Genomic DNA, 22,825 nt, shown 5'->3' with positions numbered 1-22,825 from the left:
ATGTCACTAGATCGAAGTTTCTTTACTGATTTTGGAAAGCCAGCAAGTCCCTCTAGTCCCTTTTGAATGAAAAAAGGGGTCATTTGCCCTAAAGGTTTTTCGAAGAGAATGTAATATAAGAAAATGAGGTGCGTGTGTTACTGATGTTGAAGACTGCTGTTCTGAGTATTCAAGATATGGTCGCTACCCATTGACTGTTTTTTACAATTTTATTTAAATTTTTAGAGGATCCATAGGAAAAGAAAAAAATTTGGTACCCACTGACCCCACCCACCATGAAGCTCTACAAGGGACGCACTACAAAGTCACATAAGGACAATGCAGCAACGCCAGGGTTTTCGTGAGCACTATACCCAAACACCAGCATCAGGCACAATGTCCACAACACCCGTTGAGAATTTCCAACACTGGTACTTGGTTGACTCTAGCCCAAGTGGACCAGCCGATTGACCCAAGGGCGGCCACCCAAAGGTCGCCCGTCTACAGGAATTCGAGGCCAAAGTGGTGTGTTAGGGTTGGACCCCTCAACCACCAGGATCCTCTCCTCCCCTTCACGGGTCGCCATGCATGGCAAACACATGGGTGGATGTTTAGATCCCAGAGAAGGTAACCAGATAGAACAGAACCTTCCCTGGGAGGTCCCCTCACCACGTACAGGAATCCACACCGAGGGGCTAAAAAAGGAAAAAATTTCTTTCTCAGGAAGGGATTCAGTTCTTTTTGGACCTGTCTTCCTCATCACAAAAAGTAATTCAGTAATAAGAATCAAATGTTGAAGTCCCTGATGTTTCAATTTCAATATCTCTGACTGAACCTGTTTACAAGACCAGATGACCACTAAATATAGAACTAGCTTTTCTTGACTCTATCTTACGGACAGATCAAGATATAACTGGTGACACCCATTTCAATGAGGATGTTCTGGACTTACCACAGGGAACAGGAAGAGTTAATATAAGAGGAAGAGCTCCAGTGAATTCTAGCACTGATCCTTCCCCACAGGAGAAGCCTCTTCTATGTAACAAATGAAACAGTCTCTCAACAGGTCATCTCTTTGAATAAACCAAAGCAATTTTTCAAACTTATTTTTGCAGTGGAAATTCTGCACCTAATTGTAGTTGAAATGAAAAATTTCCACATGAAAAAAAGTACACCTTGAAAAAAAAACAACTTATGTGGACAGATGTTACTGTTGAGGATACCTTAGCTTGCTTTGGACTAGTTATAGTTATGAGCTTTGAGCCTCATCCTTGTATTTCTGACATTGGTCAATCTTTTCTTTCATAATGTTTTATTTACTGATATCATTTCTAGAAGCAAGGTTTTAGTTATCCATAAATATTTACATTTATAATAACAACTCTAATAAATTTCATAGAACTTACCCCAGCCATGATACACAACTTCATTTCTCACTATTTTCCTAATAGGGAACTATCTGTAAATGAGTAAATGTTGGATACAAAATGTAGAATTGATTTTTTTTTCAATACTTACCAAAGAAACAAGTCAAGTTGGATATAAAATTGTGGGTCTTAGCATGTGCTGTAAGATAATACTGTTTAAAATTAAAGATCTACACAGGCAAGGAGAGACAAATACCAGCAAGTGGTTTAGCAGATAATGTTGTCATAGACTTGATAGACAGATTCAACAGACTGGGACAGTGTCATCATTGTCATTGACAGTGTTCAATATTAGAGGTAAACCCGTGGGTAAAACATATCTAAAACAGCACCATCGTTCAGTTTCGTAATGATGGCATTTCAGAAAAGCATGGGCTATTTTGATATGAGTGTCACAAAGGCCACATACTGGTGAACAAGACCCAGATAAAAGTAAACAACAAGGTAAAAATTCTGACTAATGCATAGCCTAGCCAGGAAAACTTTCTTCTGATCCATGTATCGTGTAATATTTGAAGAATCCAAGATGTCACAGATTTTGCAAACACTATCTACATCATAGGTTAGACAAAGTATTTGCATAGGTCATAGCAACAGCACAATACTCCTTGTAATCTGTGATGGTTTTACTTCACCTTGTTTAATGTCAAGTACCAACCAAACAAGATACGAATTTTTTAATTATTCTTAACTCTGTCGTTGTCTTGGATATCCATTCAATAGAGGTATCCTTACTATGAGACAAAGTTTCTTGGTAACATTATGCCTAGGATCCATATAAGGAACAAGTGGACAAGCTTGTGCATACCTGTGAGAAAGTCTATTTTTAGTTTTATGCTTCTGACCTGTCCTGTATTGTACAATAACATTCCCTACAATATGGTCATCCATGTGCAATTATATTTCTGGTCCTCTAAAGTTTATCAGCAGTTTCAATAATGCAATATCTGCTTTATCACACTAAATCTGTAACAACCAACTCTGTGACAGATAATATAATCTAATGTTTTATTATTTCTTTTCTTTTCAAAAACTTACAGATCTGAAATATTTCAAAATACAGAAAACTAGCAAGAACAGTTCTTTCTCTATACTACAGTAATGTCATTCTGCTCACACATGATGAAACATATTCTAGATCATTTTGTATTTGCAATAATATTGCTCCAATTACTTCACCACTAACATCCATGTTAAAGACGAATGACTGAAATAACCTAACACTGGTACATCAACAAAGGCACCTTTTCCTGAACAGAATGGCTTTGAACAGCCCCCAGTCCAAATACAATTTGACATTCATTTATGCTGAAAAAGGTGCTGCCACAAAATAAGATCTATCTACAAAGAATGTTTGATATGATTATAACCAAGAATGCTAAAAAATATGCTTCATGTTCTTGCTCTCAGACACTCTATCAGATGTTTCTTTTTTAATCTTTGGATATGTAGACATTTTATACCTATTTTATATCCTACAAAAGTTCATATGTCAGGAAATTTCCCTGACATCACATATATATATATATATATATATATGTTGAAATACCAAGCACAGATATTCCAGAATATACTAAACCATGCAGTCAATAATCATAAAACTGATATCAAACACCATTCCCATTCCAAATTAACGTGAATTACATCAGCTGCTCAAAGACAGCCAACATATTACACAGGCTGAAAGGCATAACACTCAAACTAGCCTCCTGATCTTGGCTCTTTTTAATCTAGAATGATCTTTCAGTAGCCTGGAGAAATATCTCATGTATAAGGAAATAATAAATAAACAAATTAAAGAATATGTCTTACAAATGCAATGGGGCATTTATTAATAGCATACCTCATTTCTTCTTCAAATATACTTAAGATTGAATAATTCTATCTTGCAGTATTAAACTGAATTATTTGTAATTGTAATAACAACATGTTTTAATAGAAACATTATTACTGCTTATCATGAGAGTAAACCATGTTTTCTGAATTCACTTATCAATTTATTTACATATCTGTGTAGGATTAGAATTATTGCATATTTGAAGCCATAAGGGTGAAGGTTTTTCTATCATTCTCTCAAATCCCTTGAAATATTTTTAGAAACACTGATTTCTTGCAAAAGGTGATAAAACTATTCATTCATAGTGTTGCCACTTTGTGTTATTCACTATATGTAAGTGACCAAACTAAACACTGACTATTTACTTAAGCCTTCTATCTTAATATAAAGAAATGATGAAACAACTTACAATAACCAGTTAACAAAGTTTCCTACAAGCAGCAACATCAGCCGATCCTGTATCAGGTGGAGGTAAAAAATACATAATGAAATAAGATATGAGAATAATATTTATATGCAAGAAATAGTTATGAAATTTAGTTTTTAGATAAATTGATATTACTTTTAATTATACACATATTCTAAAGATCATATAAGAGCATTAATCTATCAGGCTTTGTCATTATTGATTAAATCACAATGGAAGATGTCTGTGGTCATGGCACTCAAAAGCATTGTAGATAATGCATCTGTCAGACAAGATCTGAATGCAAATGTCACACGTTCGGATCACTTTCTAATAAACATTCCTGTAAAGGATAAAAAGTAAAAGTCTTATATAGTGATAGATTTTAAATACAAAGGATATGATGATTTATTATTTATAATTCATAAATATTTAAGATGAAATAGTTCCTTTTAAATTGTTATCACCTACAGAAATATAAGATTGTTTATTTATACTATAAGGTTATTTTAATAACTACTTTTTATATGAAAAGTTTAAGGATGACTGCCTTCCCACAGCTAACTGCAAATAGTAAAAGGCAGTAGGAGTCAAGACGTTGCAAGCCAAAGCATTCATTTCTTAGTCTCTAATTTGATCTAACGTAGCCACTATCTGCTTTATCAAGTGTTCAGATCGTGTCTGAAAGATGGAATGTCTCCAACACTTTTGGGTATTATGACCACAGAAATTTTCCATTATGATTAAATACATAGTAACAAGAACTGGAAGTCAAACAAAAAGTGTTTCTTTTTATAAGTTAGAATCTCATAACCAAATTCTCTGGTCACCCAGCATGCTTCACTGTAGAGATAATAACATTGACCATGCACTATTTTATTCTCCACTACTGTACAAACTATTACTGAATGTTCCCAAAGAATCTGAATTCACCAACATACGACTGCACTCGTGTATAATTCATTTTGATATAACAGAAAGGGAGAAATTCTATAACATTTGCATGTTATGCCCATTTATTCACTATTTATACAATTATTTCCAACAGTTCATACCTATATATTACTGTAGGCTATTTTTTTAATATTCTAATTTTAACTTGAGTCTGTGCCACAACGAAGAGCTAATTGATATGAGATAACTGGAAAGTAACTTGAATTTTAAGCTGAGACATCATTTGTGAAATAGGCTTATTAATAGTTATCTAAAGGAATATACAATTTATTGAACTTAAAGATCAAGAAATCTTAACAATTATTATCATTAAATGGACAGGATTTCACAAAATTTATTATGAATAATCTAAAAGAATCCTCCAAACAATAGAAACTCTTAGTTCATTCAGTTGCTTTATTCTACCGAGCAGCAATGATGAGAGATTAATTTTTACAAAACTGGTCTGCTGCAGGAGAAAAGTGAATCAAGGAACAGATTAAGCCTATTTTATCCCTAAAATTTACATTTTGGTTAGAAAGAGAAATTAACAAATGGGTATTTGTCAAAAGTGAAGTATATGATGATTACATAAGAGCTGCTGAATAAAAGGTATTAGATGGAAAAGCAGTTGCATAATGAAAAAAGACAAAAATTACATTTTTTATTGCTTTACATAAAATAATTGTTTTATTAACACAATTGCTCTATTGATATGAATTTTTATACTATAAAACTTTCTCAATTAGACAATTTATGTTAGATTTATCACTGCAAATTGGGATTTGGATAATAGTTAACTGATATCTTTTGGTTACACGAGTAAAAAAAAATGTTTGAATAATCTTTTAAATAAAAATGCAATAACTTATTTAAAATAATTTGTGGAAATTCTTTTAGAGAAAGTTATTTTTGTTGTTATCATTACTTCAATGTTTCACCTTATGACCTTTTTAAGAGATAAACTTTTGGATGCAATAGTACTCTTAAAAACTAACTACTGATGTTAATAGAAAGCAAAACTAATGATGTGTTCTCAAATATCAGCACACATACAGGCTGACATATTTCAACAATATGCATGATAAACTTAAGGAAAAAAGTTCACAAACATAAAATGACTTTTCAAATACTATTTAATAACTCTACAGCTAAAAGTATTTTTAGGAATGTTATGATGGTCTCTTAAATTATATTTAGTTCACTCAGTATTAAAACCTCCTGATGACTGCCACAACAAGTGTGTTCCATGTACACTGGGTTTTCAAAATAAATGCATGAAGAAAAATATAATTTGCCATATTTCTTGCAATACTTGCAAAGAAAGACACATACACTAGGAAAACAGAGAGTTACTGTATGGGACATCTTTGAGTTACTATAAAAGGAAATTTTAATAAAAGTGCTGAAACAACATACTTTAATAATAAACATAGCTTATCTGAGCCTGATCACTTTTCATAATTAATTATAAAAATACAATGAGTCCCTCCTTAATCTTATAAGATCCAAGCACTATTAATTAAAGAAACAAATGGACAGCCTGTTTAAACTACATATTTCCTTTAGTTATAAAGTGCAACGATAAACACTTGAGCTATTGTTTATGACCTTTGGTATATTATGCATAAGCAATGGCATATATATATATATATTTCAACATACCTATCTTCACGTTGTTAGAAATGTGTCTGCACATGTGCTGATATTTAAAACACTGTTAATTTTCCTTTGAACTCACAACAGTATATATTTTTATTAAAACAAATATTGTGTTCAATACAGTCATCTCTAGAAAAGCCAACAGGTGAAATATTAAAGAAATAATAATACAAGAAACTTTTCTGGTTTCTTGTAGCTTCTCTTTTCATCAAATATTTTTTTACTCCAGTGTGCAGAAGGCTAACATATTTTCAAGAAATTTTTGTACATATAAAACTACTCTTGCAAGAAAACTTGCTTCAAATAAATCAGCACTTACCATATACATTGGTCTTGTGAAAGGAGAATGTAAATCCACCCTCATAGTATGATACATTCGCTTAAAGATCCCCAAGTCTAGACCATACAAAATATAATTATTATAAAAAAAATTTACTTTTAAAGTCTCACACACACATTTCAACCTATATTACACATAACAACAATTTTTGTTTCAAATGTTTGTAATACACTATAACCTTTATTTAATTAAATAATGCATCAAAGGACTTGTAACATGCAAAGAAGTAGAAAATTTGCTCTAATACCCAAAATAAGGGAAAGGTCAAAATCTGTAAAGCCATTTGGTCTAGTGAAAACCTTTGAATGATTTTAAGTTATTTTAGCATGATAATCAGAAAAAAGATCTATCAAACAAAATGTGAAATTAGTTCAAATAAAACTTACTGTATTCAAACACCTGTTTATTTTAAAGTAGTTTATTAAAATACAGTAAAAGGTGTTTTTCATTCAGAGGATTAGATTAATGTAAGCTTGTTTTATAAAAAAGTAGCCCATTAATTTTTTTTCAGTGGTAAATATTCAAAACTATAACAAGCATAAATGACTAAATTCTGAAGATTTAATACTGGATAAATAATTTATTCATTTTAATGTTCTACATAAAAGTGGGATACCTACATGATTTTTGGACCATTCTCTGACCTGATCTATATCCTACATATATATATATATATTATACATAAAGTGAAATACATTACAAACTTACTGAGCTTCCATCGTCCCATGTAGTATATCTGGGCACTTAGGGCAAGGCCTAGTAGTACATGCAATGGCACAAACACTATCCAGAAAACAGTAGACCTTTTCAGCTGTTAATAATAGAAATACCTAGTATTAACCACAGTAATTTCTTTAATACTTATAAAAAGGAAATGAAATGTCATGTCAAATAAAGTAACACTGCATTAAGAAACAGGTAAATAATACTGATCCTGATTTCTGTGTTTATTATTTGGATACTAATTGTTTTGCAAATTAATTTTAAATTTACTTTTGTTTACAACCAATATTTTCATAGATATCAAAAATGGGGCTGTACAAGAATTACCTTTTAAAATGAAAACATTTAAGGCTGTTCAATGAGAAGCTGAAAAATTAGAGCTCTTACAGAACTGAGAAAAACAAAATATAAGCCTACTAGTTTTGTCACTACGTTATTAAAATTATCTCACAACCAAATCATCTTTCTCCATGTCACACTTACATTCTAAAATTACGTATATTAAATGTATAATTTTTTTGAAATGTATGTACAACAGTGTATATTTGTTATTGTAATTTTTAATTCAAAAATATTTTACAGATGATATTTTGAAACATTATTTAATGCAATTCACAAATAAAAATAAGAAAAATGCTCTAACTTTGTATGGCTTTGAGAAGTCTCAAGCATATACAATGCAGTCATAATTATTCTGTTATCTGAAAAATTGGTGTAAAGTTGTAAAGAGACTGCAACCATGTTTTGTCTCTGATATGATCTTCCTTCTTTATCAGTAGTTTTATTACAAATTTAGTCATACCCTCTAATAATGTCACATGATGTGGTCTTAACAATTATGAATGAAGTAAACCTATAGGACAGCTATAAGCAACAATAAAAAATATTTGGATGAGGGATATTACAAATTTTTACTAAAAGGCAGAGTAACTAAAGAGGTGTGATTAGTAATTTATGTTTTGTGTGGGGAACAACTAAGTGGCACTCATTAGAAATGATCAAAGGGTGCTTTTCTTATAAACAAACAAGGCCAATTTTTATACCAAACACTAAAAAATATGAGACATTGACTGTGTATCAAATATTCTATAGTATCTTAAGAAATATGTAATGTGCTAGTCTACAATCTCACAAAGTACACACACTGATGGCTAATTCTCACTAACATAAAGAGTAAAGTGGTAGACATTTAACAGTAGTAATATTTTTGTGGTTTTTATAGTGCATACTAAAAATTATGTGCTCATTATCAAAGGTGTTACAATGTTAAAAAAAAAAGTAGAACAAATATGACAAAATGTAAAACACGCAGCAAAATATGAAAATCCTTCCTTTACTAAGCCTACTGGGTAGGAAGAGTGAAACTGGACTGAACATTTTCTTATTACCTATATTATGCTCTCAAGACAGTATTATGTTAACTACAAAACTACTTCTTAATAACATTGTGAATTTGTAAAGACATCATTTAGTCAAGATAGATTAAACCAGAAGTTTCAGAACCTTCTGTATGGACAAAACATGAATTATACAAATTAAACTTATATTTTAAAGAAAAATCCCCACAATTTCTGACTGCATCTGACATGTTAGAGATAAAAGAAAATTTGCAATAAATGAGATTCTAGAGCAAAACAATTTTAGGTTAATAATTTGGTTTCTAACGTGTAAATTGATTGAAAATATTCATTGGTAGAGCATATAGTCTTCATAAAATGATAGTGAATTTTTATTATATCTAATTTTTGAGCATGGCCATTGCAGAAGTTTCAAAGTATGTATACACTAGTATATTTTTATTATAATTAACCATGTGGAACTTTCATCATTGTCTTTTGACAACAGTAAAAGGTTTTCTTAATTTTTTATGGTAAATCTAGTGTTAAGATAAATAAGATTCATATAATACATGTTAAATCATCTCAGTCAGTTAAAATACTGTCAACACATCTTACCCAAAAAATTGGTTGGTGAAACGAAGTAGAAAAAGTGATCTTCAATTCTGATCATGAATATGTTTGTGAAAATAGAAACCCATATCAAAAAGTAATTTACTTATTTATTAAGGTTTCAAGATGCATCTAATTCAGAACTGCTTACATATATCCCTAAAAGTAGTTAATTTTTTCTTTACTTCATTGTTAAGTAGTAAAATGTTTCTTATCTTTTCATAAACAGTAAAGTGAAAAGTACAAAAAAGTCAGTTTCGTTTAAGCATTCATCAAATAAGTTATTAATAAAATTAATATTAGCACGGACTTCCTTTAAAAAAACTGACAATCCTGTATCATGTTCTTCTTGAGTAATTTTAACACTCAAGCTTCTCATTCAAATATAGAGTCGAGTATGTTACATTATAAGAGTTTTGAACAAGTAAATCAGTAAGTCATACGAAAACCACAACAAATGTAAAGCCGTAATGAAATGGAATGTATCAGAACAACATTTTGACACCACTTGGTATTCTATAAGTAGTGAGATACCACAAAAATGTGTTCAGATTGAGAATTTAGAATTTTCAAGATGAGGATATCCTTCATAATTAATGGCATTAGAAACAAAAGATTACAGATCAACTTGGGGTACCAAGATCATCCAGGAGACCTACAGTCAGTCATACCCAACCATGGTAAACAAAGTGCAATGTTTTGTAACAGACGAGAATCCACAAACACAAAGGACATTACCAAAGTCATCCACATGCTAAAGACAACAGTATGCAAAATAATCAATATGGTCTCCATTTGGAAATAAGGCCAGTTTGGTATGTGTTCATTAAGATAAGGCTTCCAGTTATATCCCTTCTTTATTGGCACATCCCTCAAGTAGATGGTGAATGAAACAGGTATTCATGCTATTCCATACCAAGACATATTGGTTAAATCACAATATGTAACACCTATAGATTTCTATGCCATTAGACTACTGAAACATGAGCTGGAAAACCAATGTTCTATACATTATTATACAATGTTCCTTTAACATTATGAACTGTAGAAATCTCTTAAATATTCTTTAAACTGAAAAATAACACATCATCAACATAACAGTTTTAGTAAAGGATGTAAGGAATATAAATGTGCAATAACTCCATATAAAAACAGAAAATCCAAAACAAATCAGGAAGTTTCACAGTTTTCTTTAATCACAGCTAAATCACTTGTAAAGTTTGAAACAAAATTAATTAGAAACTTGAAGAATGCAAAAAATATTATAGGTGTCAATATTTAATAATACTAGTCTTACAGGTAATTCCAATTTATAAACTTTAAGCATAATATATATTCTGCAGTTTTAGGTAGGTAAATCAACATTTAAACATGTTACAGCTTTTACATGCATGACATTTAGATTATTTGTGCTATCATTTTCATGTATCTGAGAATGATTTACCAGTCATGGAAATATACGTTTTCTAAAAAATTATTTTCCTATTGTAAAAGCTCCAACTTTTAATAAAATAATACACAATTAGTAAGTAAACTCAAAATGAAGCTGTATCTCTCTTACCAGTTTCAGATATTTAGTAGTAATTTAGTTTATTTGAAAATTTTTTTGTCATATTGGAAAGAATAACTATATTTTAATGTTTCCCAACCAGTTGGGCACAGTGTAAAAAAAGTAGGGTAGGATATCTTAAAGCAAACTGGAGATAAACTAATTGCACAGAGTTACTCGTATTTTAAAGTAAATATAATTCGAAATATAAGTTAGATATTTCAAATTAAGTTATAGAACAAAATTCCTCTGATGTTTAAACATATATTTCAAACCTCCATCTCAGAGCCATGCAAGAATAGATCTCACTATCAGAGAAAATGATTTTAAGGAAGTTCAAGAAGTAATACTCACCACGCCAATGACACAAATGACAGCTACAACAGCAATAAATAAATATGAAAAGTGAGATTTTGCAAGAATGTCAGGATGTCTATTCTGGTAAATTTTCATCATGCAGAGCATTGCAATAACATACATTGTTGTTGTGTCTGTTAAGAAGAAAAATGTTTAAAAATTTAGGAAAACTTTTTCAAGGTTTAAACAAAATAATCTGTTCATAACTAAATAAGTATAAAAAAAAACCTTATTATAAAAACAGTTTTATATGTTATACCACTCCATCATCTATATTAAAAACTTTAGTAATAATATGCACCAAATTAAAAACTACTGTATGACACTTACAGTAAAATATTTTGGATGCAGAGAAAGAATAATTCTCTGTAATCCAAATCTCAGACTACATAGTGTTTATGCAAACACGTCTTGGATCATATGAACAGTGGGGCTAAGTAAGTTTGAATACTAAGTTTTGTGTTTTCACTTATATTTTTAAATAGCCTAACCTTGTAATCATAAAAAAATGACTTCATTTATCCTTTGCCTATCCAAAGTAGCTATAAACTCCTAACAGTATAAATCTTTTTATCAATAAATTTTATTTTTTTATTGCCCTTTGAACAGTGTTTACCTACTATTTGTACCATTATAAGTTGTAAATCTTTCGAGTAGCATGCTGCTCAAATGCATACCTAGTGAAACATTTTCATTATATAAAATCTTTCCATGCACAGAAAAAAATATTTAAAAGGAAGACATTATTGGGAGAGGTCATATCCACAATGAACTACTGTATATCATTTAACAGATAAAAACCTTGGCATTCTATTGGTTACACACAATATAGTTTCAAGAGTAAGAGAAAACTGTTGATAAAGAGATGGGTGTGGCAAGAGAGGTTAGAATTTCTATCTGATAACACTGCAACTAAACAAAATTGGAGGCAATAAAAATATAGATTGTCTGAGAAATGATGGTTTAACAATGAGTAATGTATGTTAAATTTGAAACTTACTGGAGGTGTAATGAATAAGATAGAGAAGAGGGGTTACTCAGAGAAAATATGTCACATTTCTCACACTTGGGAAAATTCAGGATTTGTTTTAAATATTGGCTTACAAAATTTAGGACATGTACTATTAAAATATGGATTATTATCTACAATTTTATGCTATACTAATTGGTATACAATAAACAAAAAGTAGTTTAACTAAATTTTGCATGCAAATTATTAGAACCTCATGAAATGTGCAATAAATGATGCCTAAGCAGAAAGAATTAATAAAATTTTCAATGCAAGTCTACAAAATATGATGGCATGCACTATGACCCCTACCTTTATATAAAGGGTTAAAAGATACTAGCATTTGTATTATAATTTCAATTACCCATTTTTATGTTAAAAACTATTCATACAGTTTTAATTACTTTAAGAACCAATTATGATGTCAGAAACCTCCCAAAAGGTGACCATTATTAGGTATATGCCAATAACCTATATGTAAATAGATGCTATTGAATGTATTTCAATTGAAGCAGTAAGTAGCAAATAACTACCTTAGAAGAATTAAACACTTAATACAATAAATAATTTGGTTTGAAAATTGTAATCCAACCCACCAAATTGGAAATTAGAGCCATTTGGACAAACATGGTAGCATCCACTTAAAACTCCTTCCATAATCAAAGCCAGGCCCATGGCATAAAATAAACCAAAATGCCCTGGTATACCACAATTCTGAAAAGAGAGAGATTACTCACATGGATTATTACTTACATTTAAATTTTTTATTCAAAGTTTAATTATGAAATTTGTTGAATCCATTTCACACTTCATAAAACTGTAAATTTTTAAAAGAAATCAAGAAGAAACAGAAAAATAAACTGACCACAATTCTTCTTAGTAGTTTAAAATTTAAAAACCCTCTTGAGAGAAGAAAGAGCTTAAATTTTTTCACAAGCCAATTAAACTTAATATTTGTTATGCCCACTTTAAATTCAGAAAAGGGCTATAAATCTTAATGATGAATTAATTGGGATAGTTTATTATAGCAAATACATGTATACTAAAAAAAAAAGGAAGTACTAGAAAAATAAAAGATAAAAAGGAAAATTAGAGAAGGAAAGAAAAGTGAAAATTAAAAAAGAAAAACTGAATTTAAATCTTATATAAGGATTTACAAATTTGTTTTGTTTCTTGTAGCTCTGTTAATTCACCATAATATTAAATCCAAGTTTAATTATACAGTCATCAACTGCTAGGTTATATGCTTAAATGCATGTACCATGTACTTGATTAGACACTGAAAAAGAATTACGTTTCACTTTTAACAACACAATTAGTTCATCTTTAGTTTTATTACAGCATTCTCATATGTTCAACTTCAAATATACGTGCAGTGTGAATATAAGTTACAGATGTAATATTTAGCTTAAAAATAATAAGAATTACTGTGAATTAAAATGTAAGTAACAGTATAGCACTAATGATGAATTAGCTATAGCTCTATGATAAGACCACACTTGAGTTTAATATTAGTGCATGCAAAAGGCATTAATTCTAATTTAATGATAAGACAAATCTCAGTGTAAAGTCACCTGAAGCCCAATTACAAGCAGTATTAAAGCAGACAAATCTCTATAATTTCAGTAGTACATGATGATGTATAAAAGACATTAACTCTAGAAATTAACAACCTTATAATACCAAATTTTTTTACTAAAACACAAACCAAAATATTCCTGAAGAAGCTTTAAAGTGAAATGTTAAATATCTAATTAAATTAAAACATTTTTAGTGTTATAAGGTTGTTTATTTCCAGATAAATCTCTATTCTGGAATCAATGATCAATCCAAGTTAGAGCAATAAAATGTACCAGAATAGTATAACAAAAAGGAATAATTTGGCAGATCATCAAATAAACAGAACACTTCACAATACTTGTTATTAGACCATGGAAACCAGTTACAAGTAGTGCTTATCAAAGCAACATACTGTGCCAGGAAAACTTTCAGATGGTTGGAAAGTAACTTTACACCTGTTGACTTGTGTGTGACCACCTCAAGAATGATAGTCCCTTCTAACAGGTACTGACTTATCATCAACATATAAACAATAATACATAAAAATTAGTGCCCAGAAGGACAAGAGCAATGGAGCTTATGTGCATACTAATGAGTGACTCTGAGTATCCACAAGAGAAGAAAAGAAAAAAAACAATTCAAGGACCAAACACTGAGCTGATATATATAATAATTACACTAGAATCTGCCAGTGTTACATTATGGTAGTATATTGTAATATCAGTGGGACCTGTATAAGTAAATACTGTCTTGTGAACCTTTCTGAATTTTACAAAACCACACTCACTTTTTCAAGTGATTTCACTGTAGAATTCTAAGTTCACTCTTACTGACTTTAACTTCATACAACACAGTTTGCAATGAAATTCAATGGCAAGTCTCAGTGAAACAGCCACCAATGCAAACTACAAACCATCCCAATAGCTCTTCCTGATATAACTGACAAATATTTTAAACATCAACATGTAAACCAAAGGAAACACAGCATACCATTCTTGACTAATGTCTGACAACATCCCTATGTATATGACACCCATCTGTAAGTGAAAACACTAATGATAAAGGTTTACACTCTCCTCCCTACAGTACAGCCATCAACCTTATACCTAAACATGGAAAGACAAGATTTAAAAAAAAAAAGATTCTGTATAGACCTTACATTTTCTAACACCACCTTAAGTGCCATAAAGGACATGATGTCAGCAGAAATCACCTCATGTGTGAAGTTCATATGAAGACTGGATGATGTAGTGAAACTCTTAAATGACTGTCATACTATCTAGCAGCACTTGTACCTTCAAGCATCTCTTCACCAATGAGCAAAGTCAATGCAACAACTTCTGCAAAAAGAACATCTCATACAACTGGCATGCTGATAAAGGCTAGTAAAATATAATTCAGCACAGAATAAGTTCATGCAGACAAGGCAAGACAGATCAGACAGTAAAGGCAATAACTATATGGAATAATGCCTGTACTCTCTAGAGGTAATTAGCATAAAAAGCACAATACAAGAAATGGAATGCACTGTTCAACAAGGCCATTTTCACAAGAACTTCCTTCTGGTACTTCAACAATCTTACGACTTACAATGATGATGGTACTCCATTCATACAGATGAAAATCAAGGTGATATGTAAAAAAGCTCAAGCTACAGCAGTCCTTATCTGAGCTATAAGTACATGCATATATGGAGGCCATCTTTAGCTTGTTGAAATACACACTCATGAATACATCTCAAGATGGAACACCAGGTCCAGATGGTGAAAGAATATCTACTTTAGAGAAACTTACAACAGCTAACCTCATGTAGAGCCACAGTAGTAACACATCATCCTTACCCCAACTCATGAAGAATCACTAACTTTAAAGCCCAACATATCACTGTCCTAAAAAATAATACATGCAAAATTACAGAAAAGGGTGTAGCTAGAAGTATTGTCTGTTACATTTAATCACTGCTATCCTCATAAACAGGTGGTGAGTGTGGTGGATGAGAAACCTGGATCAATACTGCTGAATTTGCAGCAGATGTTTGAGAATCTTTTGTAGCCAGTAAGAACAATATGACAGCAGCTATAAATCTGAAATATGCTTAAAACAGAGTCCAAATGCTGATTCTTACCAACAGTCAAACTGCATTAAGAAAATACACTATGAAGCATGGAACATTGTAAGCAAACTAAATCATCATAAATACCAATTTGCCTTCAAAGATTTCCATCTTTGTCAGTCATGCAAAACATCTAGATCAAGAATATAGCCTACCTTGATGTCATGTGGTAACCTTTGTTGATGACATTCTGCTGCACAGCAGAGGCTGTAGCAAAGCTAAAATTGAAAATATAATTCAACCATCTTTAAGTAGGGTGTGCAAACAGTGCAATAAAACAGGAATGGTCATCACATCTACCACGGCCAAGCCTTATTCTACAGACTCAGCAACAGACATGTTAATAAGAACAAACCATCACTTTCTCTTGCAAGCATTGTCATCCCTCTAATAAGTACTCTGAAGGACAATACACCCTCACCAGCCACATTAACACTATGATAATCAGATCTACCAGAAAAATCAATACAGTTGAAAGTTGCAGCAAGAAATAGAACTGAAGAATGTCATCCACCATTAATCAATATAAGTGCTATACTACTTGATAGGATGGAAAAGATACTTAACTTTCTAAGAATTATTACAAAAGGTACATCAAGACACTATATACCTAATGGTTCTTAAACCATAGATGGTTGGGTTTTGATTATTTTATGGAGCAACATCAGTCAACATAAGGCTGGTAAAACATTTAATCTACTCAAAAGTAGCAAAAGCAAAATATAAAGCAAGCTTTTATCTAGATTGCTCAAATCAATGAGCCACAAATACTCAGTGCCACCAGTACAATATTTTCAATTGCCTTACAGTTGTACTGCATAAAATTGGTATTCAAATGAAATCAGCTATGTGATAAAACCTTCATCTGGTGGCCATATAAAATATAGTAGTTACATTACACTTAAATGGACCAAATGCATTAAATGTTACAATTCTGACTTATCAGATACTGTGTCAATATCAAGATACATCACTTAGCATGCTATGCACAGTAAAATGTTTTGCATGGCAATGCATATTTTTTTAGTGTCAACTATACCAATGAGATGTGGCTACAGTGAGTATATCTTCTATTTGCACAAGTTTTGTTTTTGTAATATTACAAATGTATCTTACTATAAAGTACATAAATTTCTTTACAGACAGAAAAAATAAATATAACACTGCTTTACTTAGCACTGTATCACAACTATCATTGTATTTAATTCTTTTTCATTGTTGTTGTTGCATATTTATAAAAAGACTGTTATTATAGAATTCAGAATTTATCAATGTAACTGTAGTACAGATTTTGTAAAATACAATTATATCTTTCAATTATATTTCAACATGCTTTTGTTACAACAATTATATATTGCTAAATAAAGAAACTGACTACAGTAAATTAATTAATGGTTAGTTAACAGAAGTAATTCTTAGAATTCATATCTTTAATAATATAAATCTTAAGCATCAGTAAGGGTTCAAACAGTTTATGTATATCATGAACATCTTTTATATTGATAAGTGTGATTGATATGCGGTAATGTAGCTATAATGTATTATGAATAATTTTAATGTTGACAAGTTAGTATGAATTCATTTATATTTAACCAATATAAAGCCAGTTTGTATCACATAATGCTTCATGTCTTAAAATGGGAGTTATAAAAGCTCAAATGCATACATAATATTCAATTACTGTCTGTCTGCCAACTACAATTTTAATGATGGTGGTGCATCCCTTAGCTGTAAGGAAGGAATTGTTATGAAATCTCATAAGTGTAGTGAGTGTTGGTATGATGAGGTGCAAGAGAGCTGTGAGGGAGGGACTGTTATGAAACCTCACAAGTGTAGTGAGTGTTGGTATGATGAGGTGCAAGAGAGCTGTGAGGGAGGGACTGTTATGAAATCTCATAAGTGGAGTGAGTGTTGGTATGATGAGGTGCAAGAGAGCTGTGAGGGAGGGACTGTTATGAAATCCCACAAGTGGAGTGAGTGTTGGTATAATAAGCCTATAGCCAACTGCATAAAATTTATCATAAAAGTAAAAATATAAATTAAATTTTAAACTTAAATCATTTGTGAACTAAGCTATTTTCTGTTGCATCACCAGATTTTGATAAAAAAACAAACCTATTTAATCAACAAATATTTTTTTTGAGTTATGTCGTCCATACATTTCATTTTATACTTTCCAGTTTCAAATCAGCACTGGAAGAGATTAGACGTTCACAGCACTGGTCCAAGAGCTTTACTTTTTTCATTTCTTTCTAGTGGGAGCTACCCCAGTCCTTGTCAGAATCATGAAGAATGACACAGTGTTAAACAGATCTGTGAAAGTGTCACAACAAGGTCAAGCAAAACATCTTCATACCCTGATGAGTTCCACACCCTGTTAACAGTAGCAGAGTGTGAAGCAGCTATTGACCTGTTCTACCCTCAACATTGTCCCACCTGACTTCACTTGTTGTTTTTTTTTATACTTTCAGTACATATACTATCAACATATTAAGTTATATTAACACATAAAAGCCATTGTTGGGACAGTGTTACCAAAATGCACTAGTTTTTCTATATATTATAAATTGTTAATATAAGTGACTTTTACCAATGATTATTTTATCAATACACCACTAATTCATTTTATTAATTATCTCAATTTTAAATGGCCCACAAAGGAATTTACTGAAGTTTCACTGTCTTGATTGCACTTTTCTGCTTCTTTGTTCATCAAGCCTGATTTTGCAAAAATTATGCATTTGAGTTAGCTATGAAATGTGAAGTTAAAATACACTATGGAGTGAGAGAGGAAGTATTTGCCCCATTATTTTTGACAGACATTTTTTGCCAAATAATATATATTAATATTAATATATATGCAAATTTATATTTATAGTGATATAAAATGGCCACCATTTAAGTGTTTAAAATATCTGAAAATAAAAAACACATCTTTGTTAAAGTACATTTTATAAAGGTATTTTTAAATTGCATGTCTGTTTCAAGAAATTAAAACCAAAATCTCAAAATACTGAAATATTTAACTGATAAAATGCCTAAAACAATAGAAGAGTTATGTAAAATTTCCAATATTACCTTATCTAGTCTGTCATGTTGAACAAATTCTCTGAAAAGCAAGAGATAAGTAAGTTCAGTGCATATACAAACTAATAGATTTTTATCATATAAAAGAGCAATTACTTATTGAAAAATACCTAAAAGCCTGACAAAACAAAAATTAGGTACATGTATGGATACATTCACATTAATACATACTTAATATTTCACTAACAGCTCAAACTAATATAATAAATATCTCAGCTTAACACTTGTATAATTTTCACGAGAAATTTCACTAACAAAGAAAGAAAGAAATGCAATTAATAAAAATGTTTATTACACTAATTAGACTTATCTTCTTCATTTACAGTTACTCTTGGAATAAAACAAAATCTTAACAATTCCAGGCCAGTCAATTCAATAACTTATTGGGTATATAACAATATATTTCACACAAATAAGATTATTTCAATCTATTATACCTTGGAAACTACTATACATAACTGTGTGAAATATTAATGCTCTAGAATAAAGATGTATAAAACAGTACATGTATCTTTTATAACACAAGGATTTCAAAGAAGCATAATCCAAAAAAATTAAAAAACATCCTTGAATGACAGAAGAAAAAAATCAGGTCCAAAACCAAAGTCAGACAAAATCAGCAAATAACTTAAACCCAGAAAATCTGAACCAATACTATTATAATATTGCTTTTTATTAGGCAGGTTCTTTGATTTTATCAAGTGATGACAAACTAGTTTATTTATTCATGGACATTTCTACAAGCTGGCTTTACTTGGAGACTGCTGAAATTAGTTAAGTTGTAAGTTTAAGTAGCCTTATTTTAATGCTCAGATGGAAACCAAAAGATCAATGTAAAAAAAACTAGTTCACTTGTGCAGTTTCATGGCTTATATGCTGAATAAATGAAATGAATGTACTAAATAGCAATGATCCAATGCTTCACTACAACTAAGTTCTTCATCATACTAAAACAGACGTTCTACTTAAATAATACTCGTTCAATAATTGCTTATATCAAAACACAAGTTCTGATATTTATGATCCAGCCTTATTTCTAAACACTTCATAAAGTTTCTCAAACATTCTAGCCATTCTAGAAGTTGCTTAATCTAAATATTATGTATCTTCTAACAAACATCCAAATATAAGCATTAAAATATAGCTCATGAAAAACACATTAAAACCAGTGTTTAAAAGAACAGAAAGGATCCTATCAGTAATAGTTATTGTAAACAAAGAAATGAAAGTTCTTGAGGGAATAAATACTTATTTAGCAATAAAATAATAATAAAAAAAGCTATATTATATACTTTTAAAATTTTCTGTTTTTATTTGTGACACTCAAATGTAAAATACATAGTAAAATTTACAAGGAACTGAACATGTTAGTAAAATAAATGTTACCTTTACATTTTAATTAAGAGAAAATTAAACACAATCCATTAATAAATTATGTTATAATCTTTCAATCATGTACTATATACCATCCATTGATGTCAAAATATTCCAGAATCTAACATTTCGTAGTCTATATCTTTTATCTTCTAATTTGCATCGTAATTCATCAAATAAACAGAAAAAAGTCTTACAGGTGACAAAACGATTTGTAAGAAGAAAAATTGTTGTGTTATATTTCAACATGAACAGCTTCTTACACACATGGCTACTGGAAATATTATCAAAATTAGAATTTTCCTTACTCAAAAATGTATTTGCAAAAGATACTTACCTCTTTCTATACTGCAGCTATCCTCATGGATCTATCATTATCTTTGAGCTATTTCCCATCTAAGACACATTCTAATATGAACTGTTGTAATGCATGATGTAACCATCATTTAACAATAGTCCTCCACTGATAGGAGGGCAACAAAAATACTACCCCCACTTGCATTGGACCCCCAAAACACTTTTGCTTGAAACTCATTCTTCAGTGAAGCAAGAATAATGTGTTAGCAGTAGGAGAGAGAGGAAGGGTCAAAAGGTATGAAGAGAAATGTACCAGAAATGCGTTCTCAAGTAAAGAAAATGTTAGCTTCTGAAACTATCCCTTACTTATCTGCACATAGTAGCTTTAATCCCACAGTTGTGCAACTGATACAGACATTAAAACATGGATGAGCTCTTTTCAGAGAAGGCAACTAGAGGAGAAAGTCTATAATAAGGGCTTACTAGAAAGGCAACATCGTGGGAAACAACATCCATCTCATGCACAGTATTCTCTTTGCTAATGGAAATAAGAAGCAAGCCAAAAAGTCAATGTTTCACAGGGAAGAGTGGTAAAATAAGTATTTAAACACAACTGTTTAGTTAGATGAGGTATAGCTTGCCCTAGTCAAATGTAGCAAAGAGTTTTCCTGCAGCAGGGAGGAATCTTAATTTGGCTGGCAAAGCCACTGGGAAACTGGCATATTATAAAAGAGGAGAAATTTTAACTACACTCATACAGATACCTCTGCCTCACTTCCTACTGCACTGTGCTTCCTAATTGAGAGATCAAGAAAATAGGCAAATACTCCCCAGGTACTTTATTTTCTGTGGAAAACAGAGTCTGGAAAAGACTTAGTGGTCATACAGAAAAACTACATCTCAACAGTGAGCATACTTGGATCCAGAGCAGATATTTTTAATGTTTTCTATTCCCCTTAACTTGATGTAGATTTAAAGAAGTAAGTACACTCTGTTAAGCAGCACCTGCCACTGGGGAAAGGAAAGGAGGGGTGGTCTGAAAAGTGGGTTGTATAAGATAAGAAGTAAATGAAGCACCTACCCATCAAATATGGTGAGAAGACTGGTGAATGGCAACTGAGAGAGGTGACACAAGCAGATGGTAAAGTTAATATAAAACAAAGGTGTTGGACATAGTCAACATTACAGCCTGAAGGATCTCATGATGGGTCATCAAAAATACAAGGCCAAAGAATAAATCAAGTGAAGGATTTTATCCAATGAGATATGACACAGCCTGCAAGCATCTCCAAGCACCTAGTTAATTGAAAACTGAACACTTGAAAAGTGTTAAGTTTCACAGTTATTCACTGTGAAAAGTGCATAACTGAAAAGTGAACACTTTATTAGATATACATCATATTTTGTGTCAGTTGTCAAGGCTTAAGATCTTGTCTGATGGCAAGATAATTTCACCAAATGATTGTATATATCTGCAGAAAATAATATTATATCCTGAGGGCACTATTGACTTGTACAGAGATGAGTAATATAAGGTGAAGAATAGAATAGAATAAGGTGAAAAATAAAACTTTAAAAATGAATTATATGCAAAAAGGAAAAGACCTGAAATTACAAATATAACCAAAAGAAGATATCCTACAAAAAATTAAAAGGTATGCACATTTTTTATAATTCCTAATTTTAAACATTTCATTGCACTGCATGTTGATGATATCTACAGCTAGTGATATCATGTAAAATAAAAAGTATATATAATCTTTAATAAAATCTTACCAGTTTTTGCAAGTATAGGATGAGAAATTTCAGATTTATAGTACGTATTATTGCATTTTTATACACCAGACAGGGTCATGTAAAATAAACAAATCCAAAGTAAAAAACAAAATGAAAGGTTTTGAGACAAAACAACAACAATTTTTTTCAATAATTTCATGTTTAATGTGTCAATTATAAACATTACCACGACTTCACATTAAATACATTCTTGCATACCACATACGTTTTTGCTTCAAAATATAAATTTGAGCAATTTGGTATGCTTTTCAACAAATTTTAGAAATTTCAATGGAAGATAACACATTTATTTGTATTGCAATTTTTAAACATAACAAATATCGGAAAAGAAAGACTATAATAAAGCTTTGTGGATTAAAGTTGTAGGTATATTAATGACAATCTTATGACTAATTATCAAGGCTTTCTTGATGCAACCAAGAAAGC

General features: G+C 30.8%; 1 protein-coding gene across 5 annotated transcripts in view; it reads right to left on the bottom strand.

The window, feature by feature from the left end:
* Positions 1-22,825, bottom strand: part of LOC143225198 (SID1 transmembrane family member 1-like) — a 201,657-nt gene that overhangs the window by 37,185 nt on the left and 141,647 nt on the right. For all 5 annotated transcript variants that reach the window (XM_076454195.1, XM_076454194.1, XM_076454192.1 and 2 more), the window contains 6 exons: positions 18,923-18,953; positions 12,768-12,885; positions 11,160-11,296; positions 7,293-7,395; positions 6,564-6,640; positions 3,653-3,699 (listed from right to left, as the gene is read on the bottom strand). In XM_076454195.1, coding sequence (XP_076310310.1) covers positions 3,653-3,699; positions 6,564-6,640; positions 7,293-7,395; positions 11,160-11,296; positions 12,768-12,885; positions 18,923-18,953 — 513 coding nt within the window. The remainder of the gene's footprint in view (positions 1-3,652; positions 3,700-6,563; positions 6,641-7,292; positions 7,396-11,159; positions 11,297-12,767; positions 12,886-18,922; positions 18,954-22,825) is intronic.

The sequence above is a fragment of the Tachypleus tridentatus genome, chromosome 9, assembly GCF_004210375.1.
Source record: "Tachypleus tridentatus isolate NWPU-2018 chromosome 9, ASM421037v1, whole genome shotgun sequence".
NCBI classification, from domain to species: domain Eukaryota; kingdom Metazoa; phylum Arthropoda; class Merostomata; order Xiphosura; family Limulidae; genus Tachypleus; species Tachypleus tridentatus.
The sequence above is the reverse complement of the archived record's forward strand: the minus strand, read 5'-3'. Positions and strand labels throughout refer to the sequence as shown.